This window comes from Triturus cristatus, chromosome 4_2, assembly GCF_964204655.1.
Source record: "Triturus cristatus chromosome 4_2, aTriCri1.1, whole genome shotgun sequence".
In the NCBI taxonomy this organism is placed as follows: domain Eukaryota; kingdom Metazoa; phylum Chordata; class Amphibia; order Caudata; family Salamandridae; genus Triturus; species Triturus cristatus.
In genome coordinates, this window is record NC_140586.1 from 241,379,740 (window position 1) to 241,398,575 (window position 18,836).

The 18,836-nt window shown below is 44.1% G+C and overlaps 1 protein-coding gene across 4 annotated transcripts in view; it reads right to left on the reverse strand.

Annotated features, from left to right (window-relative positions):
- Nucleotides 1-18,836, reverse strand: part of TOM1 (target of myb1 membrane trafficking protein) — a 335,348-nt gene that overhangs the window by 70,298 nt on the left and 246,214 nt on the right. For 2 of the 4 annotated variants that reach the window (XM_085601391.1, XM_085601393.1), the window contains 2 exons: nt 12,058-12,120; nt 4,268-4,327 (listed from right to left, as the gene is read on the reverse strand). In XM_085601391.1, the coding sequence (XP_085457517.1) occupies nt 4,268-4,327; nt 12,058-12,120 (123 nt within the window). The remainder of the gene's footprint in view (nt 1-4,267; nt 4,328-12,057; nt 12,121-18,836) is intronic. The other 2 variants (XM_085601392.1, XM_085601394.1) reach the window with 1 other exon arrangement.

Consider the following 18,836-nt stretch of genomic DNA (forward strand, 5'->3'; position numbering starts at 1 on the left):
GGCGGGAAAAAAAAATCTAACAATGGAGTCAATGCCCATGCACACTATCATCGAAAGGAGGAGTCACATACCTCATGACTGGAAAGACTTCTTTGAAGAAAAACAAGTGCAAACATACAGACCAAACACTAGATGGCGAGCTATGCACAGCATGTGATCTACAGCTCACATGCCTCGAACATGTGAGTTACAAACCACAAAGCCAATGATAAGTAATGAGTGCAATGCATTCCTAGGTCAACTTTCTGAATGCCATCAAGATGTCTTTAGCAAACCAGATAGCTGTACTGTCTGGTAGGCTACGACCTAAAAACTGAGTCACTTCCATAAAAAGCTTGCTCAGAAGTACTGGTTTACTATTGGAGCATGAGTTCCTGTTCCACACTAGTCTTAAAGAATTCAGAAAAGTTAATCACCCAAAAATACATTGTGTTTATTTGGCGATAAAGTTGTCAGTCTCCTTAACTGTAAAATTACTTGGAAAATTTACCCATCGTCGCTTCAGAACAGATATTGAAAATACGTCTCGGAATAAATCCTGGTCAGTCTCTTCCAAGCATTGCCAACTCCAATTTGTCCAAACAATTAGAAATGTTTTTGTCAGTCAAAAGTCAAGTTTGACTGTTGCCATATGATAATAGATTGGGCCTTATGTTTAACACTAGGTCGGTGAGATTTAAATCGACTGTTATTAAATATGACACTTTCACTTGTAGTACTGCAATCGATTTGTTAGCAAGTACTTTTATAGATGTTGCTGCTCCGCTAGGTTGTTTTTTTTATTTTAATAAAAATGACTAATAGTGATTTTACTCAAGTCATAAGCATATTCACACAACAGCCTGAAGCAAAGATGGTGAAATTTAGCACTTAGAGAAGGCTCAAAGACATTTTAACTTTTCTTTAACCTGTACTGTCAAGTATGGACAGTTGTGTTGGGAGAGATAGGTAAGTGTCTCTGAGGTGGCCAACACAGCACACAAAACAACACATCTGCAGCAAACAATGGATGCACTCTAGTCACCAGCCCCAGTGTAATGAATGTCTATAACTCTCTTCTTCTAGTAAATATGGAATTCACCACCAAATGCATTGCATTATTCTGATGGGGCACAAGTGGCTCGCATATACTGGTTTATATGATCATTTTCAAGTTTCTTCAGACACTCAGATCTTCCAAAAACACACAAAACTGAATATGCTTCATGCTGGCGCATTTAAAATCCCCAGGGTAATAGAACAAAATGTCCAAGCCTAGCGAAAATCATGAGATATACAGGCACCTAAAACTTCCAAACACTGTAAAGAGGTTCTCATCTTGGTCACTCTGCCTTCGAGCTGAGTTAAAATGGCTTCTTTTTTGTTGACCACAACCATTTTAGAAGAGAGCAAGCTAAAGCAAGCACCCCAAACAAGTATCAAGACATTCACAATTCTTGCTGCCTCTGGAACTAGCTTACCAAAGAGAAGCCGCTTAATCGGATTCTATCAGGATAAGCAGCATATCACAGAAGAAGCCAAGAAATAGGAGACTACTACCAGGTCCTCCGAGATTCCTTGGTCTTTGTCTACTGGACACTATTCGACTCCACACACAGTTTTAATATCAAGGTGACAGAGAAGGCCGGGTGGAAAAGGTGTTTATGAAGGCAGCATAGCTCTCAAAATCAGGGTGAGCCATGCTCTCCCTTACCAGGGGGCAGAGAAAGTTTGAGGCCGGAGTTTGAAACACAATAGCCTAACTGGAATAGCGAAGCTGGCAGATTTTTTAAGAGATTGTCTTGCCCAGAAGCAGTTTTGGGACGGTGTGGTGAAGGATATTAGTAACAGTATGGAAATACAGTTTAGCTTCATACTAAGGTTATATATTGGTCACAGCTCCCTATAGAGAGTGATAAGACATGCACTGACATAAGCGAAAAGACAAATACGTAGGTGGATGAGCGATAACCGACTTGCTTGGCATGGGCTATGGATTTGGCATAGTATAATGAGGAGAAGTGCTTCTGCGACTCACGCAATGCAAAGGCCAATTAAGAAGTACATAAGTAGAGCTGAGTAGGGGTGCTGAATATGGTCAAGAGGCAGTGCTTCATTTGTGAAAGAAAGAGTGTTGGTGCCTAGGACTTTGCTCAGAAGCTGCGGCCGAGTGCAACTGAATATCAGCACTGAATACCAAGGTTCCAAGGTCTTCAATCCAGCTCATGCCTCTTTACTCCACTACCAGACACTCCCTGTCCCTTTAGCTTACTCTTGCCGGTCGATGTTTTCTCCCATGGTGACGGTTTATGCTTCTTTCTCTTCTTCGGTCTTTCTGTTATTTGTGTTTTACACTCGCTTGCTCTCGTAAATGACTTATGCACAAATATAAGTGCAGGGCCCCAAAAATGAGTGCCAGGCCCCAAAAATAAGTGCCGGTGGCCCTGACCGCCAACCACTGGCTCAAATTAAGCACTGTCAAGAGGGTGATGAAGGCCAATAAAATGTAATCAGAAATGAGTTTCTGCCAGGCTCTCTCTTTATGTGCCTTCCGTTGCTTGTTGTGACATTTGACAATACATGTAGGTGAATTGCTCTCATAGTTCCTTATGCCATTTCACATGGTAAAGCTATATGCGTACTGTGTACTTTACATGAAAGTTGCTTTTTTAAACAAAAAGTTGAAGTTATAAATACACAATTTAAGAAAATTAGGGCTGGTGAAGGAGAGTTTGAATTAGAAGACTTCCAAGCTAAAGTGCAGAATGAAGTACAATGGACTGTTTGGTACAAGGAACCAAAAAATTAGGAAGAGGACGATAATGGTGGCTATCAGTACATTCTTGCCACTACAAAAACCATTTTTGCTGAGTTCTAGAGTAAGACTCATTATCTTTTACAGTTAGTATATATTGCTACATTATTCTGTTTAGGAGAAAGAAAGTCCACAAGATCGTTACCCTCTTCCGCACTGAAGGAACATATTCCACGTCAGGAAAAGAAAGCGAACTACTTCGCTACACAAGAGTGGGAGCCATCTCTTTTTCCAGCTTCTCATTAAATGGGATGTCTCCCTAAAAGACTTTGCTCTCCCTGCTCGTTCAAGCCAATTAGGTATAAAAGTCTTTCCCACTGTAGATTTTTGTTAATTACAGAGCAAACTCAACAGCCTGCAGACTCATGGGCAAAGACAGACAGTCTGTTGTAACTATATGGAAAAATGGGAGATTTTCTCAATTATGAAGTGAAATAGTTGTAAAATCTGCTGTGAAATATTCCACCATCTAGCAGCCATATCTGGAGTTTTCTTCAAAATAAACAGTTTTATCTTTAGGTACCAGTGTGTGGGGTCGGCATGACTGACTATGATAACCGCTGCGGTCTTGCAACACCTAAATATGTGACAACCATCCTAAAATATTACTTATCTGTAACCACTGGTTTGTGGGTTGTTTTTTAAGGTTGAGTCTGTGTTCCTTTGTATTGTGAGATTCAGAGTGAAGTGGTATAAATCCTGCTAGAAGTCGAAACAAAAGACTTAGAGAAACACAAGTTGGTATGTACTAGACTCAACTCAAGATAGCAGGAAAAAGTGAAGCATTTGATTCTACAATGGACAAATGCTCCAAACAGCTGCAGACTCCCCACTACAGTGACAAAGGGGAAATGTTTTTTTAAATAAATTCATCGACCAAGCTATCTATTTTGGCAACTCGAAGACAACCTCCCCCTGCACCACGAAGGTATAAAGAACAAATAAGTGTGATGTTGAAGAGTTACAGCTCAGTAATACAGAAGATTGGAATTTTAGGGATTTTAATTGCTGCAAGCCTATTTTTGGTGATCTCGAAACATTTTGTTAAATTCTTGTTCGAAAAATATGAAATCAGTTTTTGTAATAGCATGGGTGCACCAGCGTATTTTAATTATGGCATCTACTGTTGGTTTAAGTCTAAGAAAGGATGGTAGCCTTCGGATTTCTGTTAATCACCATGATTAGAGCGGAAGACAGGCTATGAAGATCATATAGGTACTGCAACCAGGCAAAGGTGGGACATTGTAGAGGGTGGGGGAGTCTGTGTCCTTTACAGGCATGGTCATGATAGCTGACCAACCAAGGCCTGCCAGCTAACACTGTCTATACAATAGGCCCTCACTCAACCCCTTCCCCCTGTGGCTGGTAGCTCGAACTCTTTTATTCAAGAAGGGAACACAGTCCCCTGCCTTAATGTCAGAAATCCCTTTGTTTCCTTCCCAATGCACTATGTAGGCAGGGCCACCCTCTTACCACATCAACGGACAGCCACTTCTCGATGTCATCCATCATGCAGGCCTGAGTGACAGGGATCTGGGGATAGAGGCCAAAGAAAATTGTAAGTGAAGGCTACTGACAACAAACTGCCCTTCCTTCTATAAAGACAGTGGCAAATCATTTAGAAACATTACAGCCCATCACATTACATAGAGCCACACTCATTGAATAGGCATATACACCCACACAAGTGTACATAAACATATGTATGAATGTACATACAAAGACACTAAAACCAGACCAGCTGGGCCGGCCAAGTGTCGCACATCTGATGGGACACCAAGCCAAACTGGATCCATTCCTGCAGAATAGCTACTTAGGCAAGCATACTTTTCATGTTTTAAAGCTGGCTTTCTCTTGTTGAGATTTGTATCCCACCTGAAATGTATGGAAAGCAGTAAATTTCCCAGACAGCTGTATTTTCTGCAGCTAAGAAATGCTTTTAAGCCTTTGTCGGGATTTAGGTGTATTACTTGGCGTGGCTGTGCGGCCTTACTGTGGAATACACTTGCAAAAACTGTCTTGGGTCTAGTCAAACTCGTTTGCACAACCTTAAGCTCAACCCTGCGTAGCTATGGCTTGGAGCAAATCGAATTGGCCGCACACTGCTCGTCACACCAGCAAGTAGCCCCAAGGAACTCTGGTAGATGTAGTGGCGACGGCGAGTACGCCTATGCCACAGTGTTAGAAAAGAAGTATGTGTCGCATTAGCCATCCCTGGACACGTGTTTCGAGGTAGTTGCCTCTCGTCAGCAGGGAGCAGGTCAGTGTAAAGGGGTGCCGCGTACCTCGGGACACGTGTCCAGGGATGGCTAACGCGACACTTACTTTCACTTCAAACCTTGGCACAGGCGTATTCGCCGTCGCTACTACATGGACCACAGTTCCTTGGGGTAACACGCTGGTAGGACGAGCAGAGTGCGGCCAATTGGACTTTTTCTATGGCTTGGAGCAACAAGGCTTGAACAAAGGAACTAGTGTATAGCATTTAACAGCAACAAACAACAAAATAAGAAAGCCACACATTACGAAAGAAATCCGACACAAATTTATGAAAGAGATTCAATTTTTGGGAATTTTTAGAGCCCAAGATGAGTAAAATCCACCAGAGGGTTCTAGGGATATAGATTTTTAAATAAATCTTAATTGTTAATCCAACCACAAACAAGCATTGGCAACTGTGACATTTTTTAACTTTTGAAAACTTTGTAAAAGTTAGTTCGGTTGTCTGTCCCGGCTTAGGTGACCCAAATCGTCCGGGACAAGGTCTAGGGGCCAATGGGGTAGATTTGGACAGCTACCTGGCCTTCAGAGCATTTCCAAGCCCAGTTCCAAACTTTACAGCACAACCAACATAGACTTCAATGGAGTGGTCTCGATGCTGCGGATGAAGGCGATGAGGATGTTAAAGGATGCTCTGGGGGCAGTGCGGTTGATGTAGGGGGGGTGCCTTTGCGGTTATTCCTCAGTCACGGATCAGGTGGAGTGACTTTGGCCATAGAGGTCGAGGTCCCTCGAAGTCCTCTTTGAGATCGTAGAAAGCCAGCATAATCTGGGCTACCTGTCTCGGTCCACAGTGGTCCCAGCTAGATCCTTTGGTGGATGCTAAGGTCCTTCTTGGGCGACCAATCTGGACCCAGACAGCACCCCTGCGTCCGGCTGACTCAGGTGCAACTTTTTGCCATCGAGGATCAGTCTTTTTGGTCACCCAGCAACAGTCAGAGGTGATTTTTCTGAAGTGGCTACTTACTTGCCAAAATGTGCTACTCCAACTTTAATGACCCTGGTGCTGGTTCCAGGAGGTCAGCCGACTGACCCTTAGAGTCACTTCTTCGGTCTGGGGCACAACTCTTCCCAGAGCCAGGAGTCACAGGAGCCGACCTTTCTTCGCTAGCAGACTGTGCAGCCTCTCTTTGTGCAGTCCAGAGAGGAGCGGGGCAGTGCTTCTTCTGTCCTCATTCCAGTTCGGACATGATCTGAGGACCAGAGGTGCCCCATCTATTCCCAGAAGGTGCTCTAGAAGACGACTTTCTAGCTATGTGTGGCATTCATCAATCCCAGAGTGTACTATTCTGTTCCGTCTCAAAATGTCAGGACCCTTTCTCGGATGTCAGGAGCTTGGTAGCCTGCCCTAGAGGTGTGGCTAAAACTCAGTTTGGGCAGTGACCTCCCCCTTTGTCCCTGTCTCCAGCCCGTCTACCTGAACAAAGGGCAGCCCCTCAGGAGCGTGAAGGAAATTTGCCCAACAAAGGCACCTTTGCCTTTGAGGCTCGCCTTTTGGACTAACATCTTGAGTGGCTGCCTGCGAAGGGGAGGTAACACCTCACCCTGCAGGAGATTTCTATTCTTCCTATGCCTGGGAGTAGTTCACACTACTCCCCGGGTGGGCAGAATGCTGACTGTTGGCCAGTGGCTGTGTGAGGCCACTGGACAAACTAGGTCATAGAGTGGCAACTTTCTAAAAGTTGCATTTCTTTAATAGTAACATTAAATTCGACCTGGGCATCACATCGGGATTAAAGCCACGATTATTTTGCTACCTTACAGTACCCAGCTAGCTAGGTAGTCTGATTCAGAAGTTAGCCAGGCTGAGGGGTCAGCAAATAATCCTGTGTTAGCCAATGGGGCTACTAGCCGTTCCACAGCAAAGCAACAATTTAGAAGTGTTGCTGTTAAGACAAAAATACATGTCCTACTTCATAATATGCAACCCCTGCCTTACGGCTCTATAGGGCTTCCCTAGGGAACACTTACATATATTGCTAAGGGAAGTGGGGGCTTTGCCATTCGTTTGAATGGCAAAGTCGAACTGCCCTTCCAGTCTGTATTGGCAGTCTTTGAGCCATTTTGCATCTTGTTACAAACAGGGTGGCACAATCAGTGCTGTAGCCCTAGATGGGCATGTCCTGGGGACATTAATTACCATATACTAGGGACTTAAACGTAAATCAGTCCTTGCCAATTGGGAGTAGCCAATTCGACATGCAGATTGTAATGAGTTAGAACACTGGCACTAAGGTCTGATTAGCAGTCCTCAGTGCACTCTCAGAGTCGTAAAACAGCAGCTAGGAGTCAAAATGGGGCAGAAAGGGGAGCTGCAAAAAGCCGGTTTCCGTACAGCCTTCATCTGTGACATTTTGCTTTTCTCTATCCAGAGACAGAACTTCTTTATTTTACTAATGATTGCCAAAGGCACAGCCTGGAGGATCAAACTACACACAATAGTGTCATCTCGCCAGCCACTATTCACATGAGCGGCAAATAAAACTAAAACTGTTACTGTTTGTAAATGTTTCTGTATATGTTCACTTAGCTTTATGCAGGATACAGTAATTGTGTTTCGAATGTATGAGTGCCTCAACAACATGTTCAGACATCTTGTACCATACTTTTGAAAAGCACTTTGATAAAGAAATGGAAACATTTCTTTTCCACACAAGGCCACAGTGCATTTTTCCCAAAACATTAAAATACTATAGCTATGAAAGTAGCAAAGTACATTTTAAACTTCATCTTTAAGAGTCAAAAAGGCTTAATTTTAAAAGATTGATTTAACAAAAATTTTGAAGGATCAATTTAAAGTAATGGGATTACATGGATTCTTTTAAAGTGCAATTATAACTACCATTCACGAGGTCTAGACGTACGTAGAAAACAGTCAGACTATAAGTGGAAATCTCAAGTGTGTGTAAAAAGATCATTAAGTCTTGTTTTTAATTTACATTCTGGTACTTGTAGTTTTGCACTTTGTATTAAATATATTTTATAGGGCTTTCAACTTACATGATTCACAGGACAAATACACATTAATATGTTGCAGAAACATTGAAAATTCGGAATCTGACCAGCCACCTCAACACCAGGCTACACCTATTCTTTTTCAGTACAGTTTTTGTGTATCTTTATAGGTCTTCATCTGTTTTCCTGATGAGTACAACAAGGGAATATCAGAAGAATGCAAAACATATTTGCAACATCAGATGTGTACATACTAGAGTCAGCGTGAAGTTTAACAGCATGTTTATTGTAGTTTCTTAGACCAAGGTTCACAAATGAGTCTTCCGCTGGGGCGTTTACCATTTTCTTTTAAGGTGGCCTAGTGTCCTGAGGAAATATTGTTGTTGTAAATACACCATCCAGTCTGTCAAGTGTTCATTTTGTGTGTCATCCCATCTTATTTCCAACATGCGGGTCTCTTCAGCAAGTGATCACTTTCGGATGTCTCTAAGCCAATCACCTGTGTTTTGTTGGCTACAGCCAGTGAATGGCTATTAGCCTCTGGCAAAAGCAACATTTAAGTTTGCCCTTCATCTTGTTTTTCTTTGGCACTGGGAGCAGCACCAAAGGGTATTCCTGGAGCTCCATTATTAGCAATTTCCCTGTAGCTAAAGTTAACCTGTTCACTCTCTCCTCCCACAATTTCTTAATCTTCACACATCACAGAGTCAGTTGGATAAATGTAGCTGCTTATACCCCATATTTCAGGCCGTTTGTGGACCTACCAGGGTACATTTTATGTAGAGTTGCTGGTATCTAGTTAGTTCAGTGGAGAAAATTACATTGCAGACACTTAACATAAGCATCACCATATTCGTCCTCAATAGGGGTGCAAGCTCTTGTCTATTCAGTGTCATTAAGTTGTCGCCAGCATTTTCCTTTTACCGCTGGTTTAGATGATGGATTGTTACTTCATAGGGTCCTGTGTAATAATGTGATTATTACCCCACTCGCCATCGCTGTTAACTCTCTGAAGGTGCAAGCTTCCTCTGGCATGTATAAACACTGCCCCATGTTTCTTGTGCCACCCTGGCCAAATCAAAATATTTAACCATATACCCGCCAAATTGGGCCTTCGCCTCCTGGAACTTACCAGCAATTGGTCATTTTTTTGCAACCACCCTTTTTTTTAAACATACTTTATTGAGTTTATTTTTTAATTTGCATCGCAACAACATTTACATCTTGTACCGTCTTTTATATCCAATTAAGGTTACATATGTCTACTGCATTTCTCTACTACATCCCAAGTACATATAATACTTTTATACAGCTATTTACCAGTCTGTGAATGAACTACAAGAGATTGATCATTTGCGACAGTCATATTTTTCCACAGTATTATTTCTAACTGTCCCCAACTCCCCTCTCCCCTCCCACCCCGGTCTCACGCGTACTTCTCGTTCCCGCGTTATATGCATAATATTCGGTCTAGGCTTGTTACATAGTCACTTGTACATATCTTAATACATCCTGTGCATGCTTCGTTGGCAGGGCATGGTTTTCCTTCTGCGCTTTAGGTGGTATAGCTCATAGTGGGACTTAAAACTTCGGCTATGGACTTTATGGCATCTAGCAGCGCATCCCACTCCAGTGCTATTGGTATTTTTCGTAAGCCTTTGAGTTCTTCCCTACGTAGTGCTGCGCTCTCTGCAGTGCCCCAGCGCAGTAGTTCCGTGTGCCATGTCAATACATCCGGGGATTTCCGTGACTTCCATCTCATTGTAATGTTTCGTATAGCTAATATAAGAGCTAGATCTACAAAACGGTATTGCACTTTATATTTGGACGTTTGTTTATGCAACCCTAAAATGCACTCCTCCACCGTGTTCTGCACTTCACGGTTTACCTCTTCTCCTATTCTATGCCTAATGGTGTCCCAGTATACTCGTAGTCTTGGACAGGCCCATAACATATGATCTAGGTCTGCACCTTCTAACAAACATCTCGGACAGTGATGTGTTTGGGGAAACATTCTGTCTAGTCTGTGTGGAGTAAGGTAAGCCCTATGTAGTACCATAGTCTGTATAAATTAGAATTTTGTGTTCCTCGATGTCTTTTTTGCAACCACCCTTGATCCATCTTGGTACAGTCATGTCCCAAATTCTGTTCCCAAATGACGGTCTTCATCAAAATGTTATGTCCTGTGCAAAAGGAGTCTTCCCAGATAGTCTCAGATTTGTCCAGTTCAATGGACCAAGTAAGAGAGACCCCTGAGATTTTTCCTTTTAGATTTCTATACAACATTTGTTGGGGGGGGGGGGGGAGGGCTGGATGTGCTTTTGCTTGAAACACATTTTTTTGTATTAACCAAAGCAAGGAGGGGGCTATGCCACAAATAAAAACGTAGGCTGGCAGTGGACTTGAGACAATCTCAGAGATCTCCACCTGTCCAGTTGTCTCATGTCAGGCAAACAAATGTCGCACATAGGCACACCACACACAAAGAAATGTCACACTGAGGCATTAAGAAAGTTTTGCAACTGTGACATCAAATGACACCTGGGATACATTTAACATAAACACCAACAACTGACTCTCAAACACAATCCTCCTTCAAAACATCTCCCAATAAAACGTTTCCTTTTCCACCAAGCCAGCAACATCTCAAGTGAAGCAGCATCTAAGACTTCTGCTAGCAGGATAGGATAGGTCATAGGAAACCAAGCAAGTCACCTCTATGGCCGCGCACAGATGCCGCGCTTCTCGCCTCCAAGGCTGGATGTGTCAGGAATGGGCACAGTTTCATGTTAAATCACAGTGTATTAACAAAATGCAAAAACATTACCCAGCCAAATTCACTTCCTTTCTATTATAGGAATGGTTTCATTTTCAAATCATAACTCCAGTCCTAACAGATTTGTGAGAAGGAAGCAGAGCATATCACCTTAAGGGCCGAACAAACTCGGGCTCAGACAAATTTGGTATTTATAGAACTGTAGGAACAAAGTGAATTGGCTCAGAAATGGTCGTTTATAGCAAAGTTGCCTGAAGAAGTTAGGGCTGGGAGGCTCAGAGGATTGCCACAGAGACACAGAGCTTCTTATCCGATAGAACAGGATCCACTCTTAAGCATTGTCACAGGAATACTGGCCCTGCAGATCCTAGTGCTGAGGTGATAATTGGCACAGGGACACTGGCCCTGCAGATGCCAGTGCTGAGGTGATAATTGGCACAGGGACACTGGCCCTGCAGATGCCAGTGCTGAGGTGATTGGCATGAGTGCAGTGTCACTTCGAGGTGAGAAGAAATCGCTCAAGGATACAGGTTCTTACTACGGGTTGATGCCTACAAGTTCTGGTTTTGGCCGTTCTTAGAAAGCAGGATTCCTATTTTCATGATTTCTGCATGCCTTGTATGGGAGAGAATGATACAGATGAAGAATATATCTAAAGCTAGACCAGACAAGCAGGACCCGCACCAAGCAACATATGAAAATGAACAGTGTTTGGGAACGTCACATGATCCTCACGATGGACTCCTCTCCTCAATATCCAGCTCCACCTTCAAATTTCCCCTTCCCACCGACTTCACAGGGCTTAGATCGACAATCTCGACCCCAGTATGAGGGGCACTAACTGGAGTCTGAAAGAGTGGGTTCAGCATACAAAGGTCAGCTGGTCAACATCAAGGAAGATCCTTTGAAGGGATAAACCAATGAGGACATCAGCTTCAGACACTGGGCTAAGGGTGTGGGGGTGATCATCTTTTGATATTAACCAGAGATTATCTACACTTGTGAAAGATGTGTGTGGAGATTAGCAGGTGGCAATTAGTGGTAATCAGCAGATTAGTGTGTGCGGATTTGTGTCTGGGGGAAATCAGTGTGATGCTAGGGGATTTGAATGCTAAGTAAATTACACTGAGATCGTAAATGACTCACACTCTTCTGCCCTAGAACTTCCACTGTGATTACATGTGACGTCCCAAAGTACTTCTCCTCCTGCGCCCCACACCAACCATCATAAAGCCCTTAAGGAGGAGCTCACCATTCCCTGTGATGTCATCCAGTGACCAAGGTTCTCCAATTTGCGGGAGAGCTCCGGCTCCATCTGCTAACGATACAACCCACATTGAGTGCACTGGAGCAGCATGTGTGTACAGAAATGGAGGTGTGCAGGAATCAGCCAGAGTGGGAGAGTGAAAAGAAGAGGATTAGGGCTCCATGTACTAAAGAGGAGGAGGAGGAGGAGGAGGAGGAGGAGGAGGAGGAGGAGGAGGAGGAGGAGGAGGAGGAGGTGGTGGTGGTGGTGGTGGTGGTGGTGGTGGTGGTGGTGGTTTTGAACTAAAAAAAACACAGAAATTCACCTGTTATAGTTAGCAGAGCTAACTATAATTTGTGCTCCTGCCATTCACTGCTTATGACCTTATATATTAAATCACTTATGACATGTTCTATGCCATCATTTATGACAGCTCAAATGATGTAATTGATGACATCACAGATGACATTAATGAAGACAGCAGCCAAGCTTCTTTTGTACACATTGCTCTATAAACGGGTACAGCATTAGAGCTATGAAAGTGCAAAATAGCTCAAACTAATAAGAAGCATCATTACTGCTATCATACATACAACTCGCATAGGTGAAGCAAGCTTGTGTTGTGTGCAACAATGACCCTAGATCATGTATTTCATGCAGATTCAAAAATGCTACCGCCAAACAGGCGTAAATACCGGTGTCACTGTCCGTGCCAGTGCGGGCAAGGAAACCGCTATGTCCTGGGGGTGGGCTCCCCGGGATATAGCATGTGAGCCGGCCCCGGAGGATGGGCTACCCGGGGTTTTTAGAGGCTCAGGGATGGGGGAGCCACATGCCATTCCTGCCCATTTTGAAAATCTTTTGTCCCGGGTATGGGTTCTCCAGGGCCTTTGATACAGATAAAAGCTGTCCGTAGTAGGCCAGTGATTTTGGAACTGACATGCACTATGTATAGGAACTAGGCTTTCTGTGAACAGTTGTATACAGATTGAACACCGTACTCAATAGAGGGTTTCCTATATATCTGAGGTTGATTATTAATGAGAACTATGCTAGCTGTAAATTGTATGGCATATGGTCAATATTGCACATAGAGAATGCGTTCTACACCTAAGGGAGTTGTATCTGTGATGGCAGTAATGATGGTTTATATTCTCCTGAGCGATTTCGGACTTACTGTTAGGCCTCTAATGCCATAGTAATTTATAGAGGTATATGCAGGAAAAAGAAGCTTGGATGATGTCATCAGTGACGTCATCAATGATGTCAGTTGAGATGTCATCAGTAATGTCATAAATGATGTCATAGAACATGTCATGAGTGATGTAATTCGGGAGGTCATAAACAGGGCATGGCTGGGGCGCAAGTTATATTTAGTGCTGCTAACTATAACTGGTGAATTTCCAGTGGGTTTTTTTTGTGCTCAAAACGTTAATGTTGTCATTGACAAATGCAGTTAATAGGTAATTAAGTAATACTTTACGTTAAAAAACTCCTAGAAATCCACAGAAAAAACAAAGATTAAATAATTAGCTGTGATAAAAAGATCTGTTTTCATTTTTTTTTTTTTTAAAGAAAATTAGAAATTCACTGGCAGGTGGTGGCGTTTCCCCTGTCTGGGGGAAGACTTGGGTCACATATCAAAGGCCTTTAAAGCCTCTATATGCTGATTTACTTAGCCATTCTGCTTGGAGGAGGTGTAACCTCCTGCCATAGAAGGCATTGTTTCCTTCGTCTGTAAGAAACTTGTTTGTGGAGGCAGTCTGGTACGCACCAGTCAGCCAATACACTAAAGGACTAGTAAGGTTAAGGGGTACCTCTAAGGTACCCTCTGGGTGCATGTATTAATAAATCCATCATTGGAATCAGAGTAGGTTTACTAGTGCGAGATGTTACGAAACACGCTAGGTTTCAGTGAAGGCATTATGTAGCTGGGAAACTCGTTTTGACCAGTGCCCAATGCATACTTTTAAATGGCTTCCCTGTTCACTCGTAATATCTAGCAATGAAACTAAACATTACAGGGGCTTATATGCTCATGCAGATATGTCCCCACATGTAATGAAATACACCTTACCTTAGGGCAGTAAGGCCTGCTGTAGGGGTGACTTACAAATATTACATGCAGTGTTAGAGGAAATGGCACACAGGGTGTGTGCCATGTCATGTTTTCACTTTTTCAAGCACCTAGTCATGCAGCTTGCAGTGGCCGTCTGTATAAGTTTGGTGCTGGGTCCCTTGGAGTGGTACAAGATATGCTGCAGCTCTTAGGGACCCTTTTTGGTACCCATGCGCTAGGTACCAGAGGAACCACTTACTAGTGATTTAGCGAGGTGCTAAAGGCCTGGCCAATTGAGGATCAACTGACCAGCTGTCTTGTTTTGGGGAAAGAACACTGGCATGGGGGACCTGGTTAGCAGGAACCTAGTGCACGCCAGTCAACGTTGCATCAAATACCAGACAAAAAGTGGGGGGACTACTGCAACAAAAACCCAGTTTCCTACAGTTCCCCCATCCCCAGGCTGATTTCAGCCATGGGGACCCCAACCCTAGCAACATTTACAAGGAGAGGGGGGCACATGGCCCCATCGCCCGAGGCCCAGCAACATTCTGCAGTGGAAAGAGGTTACCCCTCCCGGGGCACACACCACAGTCACATTGGGGGCTTCGGGGGGTCCCAAGGCGCCAGCCGTCTACCTGCATACAGCGGGAACCAGCATTGCTCCCGCCCGCAGGTATCAGCACCTAATGCTGCTCACTGCAGGCGGGGGCAATATTTTGATCTGTTCACCTGCCCACATCAATAGTAGCAGAAAAACAGATCAAAAGTCTGCTCCCAGCGGACGGGAGCAATTTCAAAGCTTGGCGGGAGTTTTGACAATTCTCCTGCCAAGCAAGAGGTAACACAGGTTTCCCTGTAAGCACTAGTGCGGGTAGGGAATCCACTATGTCCCGTGAGTGAGCACCCCGGTGTGTATAGCATCTGATCCGGCTCTAGGAGATGAGGTCCCAGGGGCCATTAATGGCTTGGAGAGGATGGCTACGCAACCCCCCCGGCGTGGGCTCCCCGGGGCCTCTAGAGGCTTGTGAGGGGTGGGGGGGGGCTGCGAGCCCTCTCCTCACATTCAACAATTCTCTGGGGCCTGTAATGGCTCAGGGATGGGGACCACGCAGTACCCCTCCCCTTCTTTAGTAATTTCAGCCTCAGGGATGGGCTTCACGGGGCCTCAAATGGCTCGGGGAGGGAGGGCGCACGTCTCCCTCCCATTACATAATATGTTTGCCCCTGGGGTGGGCTCCCCAGGGCTTCTGAAAGCTCGATTATGGGGTCCGTAGGTCCCACTTCCCCAAAACATTGTTTATGGCCCCTGGGGTTAGCTCCACTAGGCCTCTGGAGGTTCGGGGAATGGGGGCACTCAGCCCCACCCTCCCCTTCATAACTACAGCCCCAGGGGTGGGCTCCACAAGGATCATAGTAAATAAATGTGGTCCAGCTGTCATTTTTTTTTTTTTTTCGACATGCGAGATTGCTGCCTTTTTTTGCCGATTACTTTTTCTTTTTGACCCCTGGGGACTAAGCACCAAAGTCCTGTAATGGCTGACAGCGACATTTTTCTCATGTTGCTGGCAGCCAATCAGATCACACGCACAAGTCTGACTCCGGCGGGAGCAAAATGGCCCAAGGGAAATAAAGCTCCCTGGGCCAATAAGAATGCTCCATTTTTAAATTGGCGCTTCCGCAAGAGTCTCGAGACTCTTGTAGAACCAACTGGCTAAATATACAATTTGTTTTTTACCCTATATTTCTCAAAAACTACTGAACGGAGTTCACCAAGTCACAAAAAGCACAATCTGCGGACAAAGGTCTAGCTTCCTGCCAAATTCGGTGTAATTCCATTCAGCAGTTTTTGCTGTAGCATTGACTAAAAAGTCTATGGAAAATGCATAGGGATTTCGCCCCCTCCCCTCTTTTGTCAGCCCCGCTTGACAGATCACCCCATAACTATCTAGGAAGGAGCTGAAGTGGATGAACTTTTTTGGGGGAAAGCTTTGTCTCACGGGGGCAACGTTTTTAGCAAATCAAATAACGCTCTTTCCATGGAAAAGCAGAATTAATTATAACTACCTAGTGGCGACCGCCGCTAGGTGATGGATGGAGATATATAAAGGTTTTGTAGAGCCGCCTTATGCCTGGAGGCGTCTTGGCGCTAGCCTATGACAAAGGAGTGAAGCCCCACTTAATTACCATATAGCCACAACGTTAGGGTTTTTCTAAAAGTCAAAAGAGTTGAAGCAGATTTCATACTATGAGGCAGAGTGTATTTATATACACATATATATGTGTGTATGTATGCTTCAGAGAGTGGTTGCGTTGTAAAGTATTTGTACTGGAGCGAGTGTGACTACATGAGCACAACTGTGAACTTCTAGTGTTTGGCATAGAGTATTCATGAAATGATATATGTTTAAGTGTGTATGTGAAAGCAGCAACATTCATATGTTTGTGTAGGTAGGAGAGCATACTTTTATCAATGTGTACCTGCATATATGTAACAGTGAGCATCTCGGTGTGTAGCACAGTGGCGGTTGGTGACCAGCCAAAATGGTGAGGCGACAAACAGAATACAAACAAATAAACATTTAAATATTAAAAAGAAAAGAAACTTACCTTAGCCTGCAGCACATCCAGTCCCCAGCTCTAGACTCCTCCGAGCGCGAGGTCCTACAGCTCCTTATTCAATTCAGACACTGCTACCATGCTGTTAAGCAGCATGAGTGAAGCGTCTGGATTGGCTGGAGCAGGCTGCCTCATCGCTTCAAAGAGCACCGGAGGCCTATGCCTGCTTTCCAACCCAGCTATTGAAGACATCTGGATAAGAAAATTTGAATGCGCATGTTGGTTTGGTCATAGCAAGGTAATCGGCCAAACCGACATGGGAAAATGGAACTGAACGGGCCACTCGTCATTGCTGTCAATCAGCAGCAATGAAGCACTGGCCCTGCTCTGCCTCTCCGTTCGGCAGAAAGTTGGAAAAATAAAATGGTAATTAAATCCTTTTAATATCATTTTTCCAGTTTTCAGCGCAGCAGTGCTGGGGGCGGCGCTCCTCCGCTCATATGGAGAAACCGCCGCTGGTGCACCAATGTGTATTACCAACAGTGAGCAGGTAAGTGCAGTGCTTACAACCTGGGTATGCAGTAACACATGCATGTGTTCAAGCAGAAGCTTTTATGCAGATGTAAGCATGTACAGTCAGCATGCCAATGGACTTTGGTGTGTATATGCAGCAGTAAGTATCCGAGCAGGGTCCATGTACACGTCTTGCATTGAATCCCAAAGATGAAAACACCAAACAAGCGTCAGGGCTTGAAAGGGTGCATGTGGCGGTGTGAGCCAATCTGGATGATTTTTATGCTTGTATGTTAGCTAAAAAGATCATTAGTCTGAATGGGGCTGGTCTGTTAACCAGGGGAACCTGGCTACATACCAATGGAAAGAACAGTAGTTCCTTCACAAATTACTTTTACGCAAGCCTAGGCTAATTGTGTTATACTAAATGATTTCATGTCATAAAATTATTGATATTCGACTGATACTGATAGGAAGTATAAAGGACACTCAAAATAAAAAAAGAGTATGTATCTGGTTACAGCAACCAAAGGAGCCACTGTTCTTTTGATTTGCGCTTAAGAGGAAGCTGCTACTCTGCTCGCAACTGGTGCGCCCTGTTTTCTGTGTTCCGTTTTTCCGTGAGCACCTCCTCCACATAACCATTTGCTCTACAATGACCATCTTCAGTGGCTCCTGAGGCGACAACGTTGGTTCCTCTTTTGGCCTCCATGTCTGTCCTTAGATCCTTGCATGCCTTACATCTAGATGCCACATGTGGCCCTCTGCTCTGGAAGCATGCTTCTATGTGCTAGCACAGCAGTAAATCTTGCAACAGAAATCCCATCATATGTACAGGGAGCTGGCAGTTGTGGTAAAGGCCCTTCGGCTGGTTGGGAAGATTGACACCGACAGATGTTTTAAGGCATGGGCACAGTGGGCAACTGCCCAGGACCCCCACCTTCCAAGGGCCCCCCTGGGAAAATAAACGTTATCGCTCTCTGGCGCACCTCAGTCTGATATCTGAACCTCTCACTTTCTCTCTGCCTTCCTCTGCCTTTCTTTGCCCAGCATACTTTTACGGGTTTTTGGAGTCCCCAGAAAGCCATATTTCAACTGGTTTTGTGTATACCTGTTTCTGAAAGCTTATTTCTCATTGTGCGGGCTACAATCAGCATAAAACTGGGTGTAATAAATTTCAACATTGTTACAACTAAGGGCCCCCAAAATATGTCTTGCCCAGGGCCCCAAAAATATTTAAGACAAACTCTGGACACCAATAAATCAACATCTCTGAGTGGGTACATCTATATGCAGATTAAAGTAGGCAGAACAATCTATACAATCAAAAGTAAATGTTGTTAATGAAAACCTTTACCCCGAAAGCAGTGGGCAGGAAATCTGTGGTGCAAGTAGTGCTCACCAAGCTGAACATGCTTGCTGTTCAAGAACCAAATCTGTATTTTTTGTTATCAACCACCACAAACAGAATACAACATTTTTTGCCTCTAAAGCATCCTCAAAGCACTATTATCCACAGAGGGCAAGGAGGTAGCTCCTGAAGACACAACATCTTACTCTCAGGGAGCTATACTCCCGAACCATTAGGAAGGACTTTCCAGGTCAGAAAACTTCTACAGACTTTTGTTTTGAAGTTAAAGAGAGAAACCGCAGA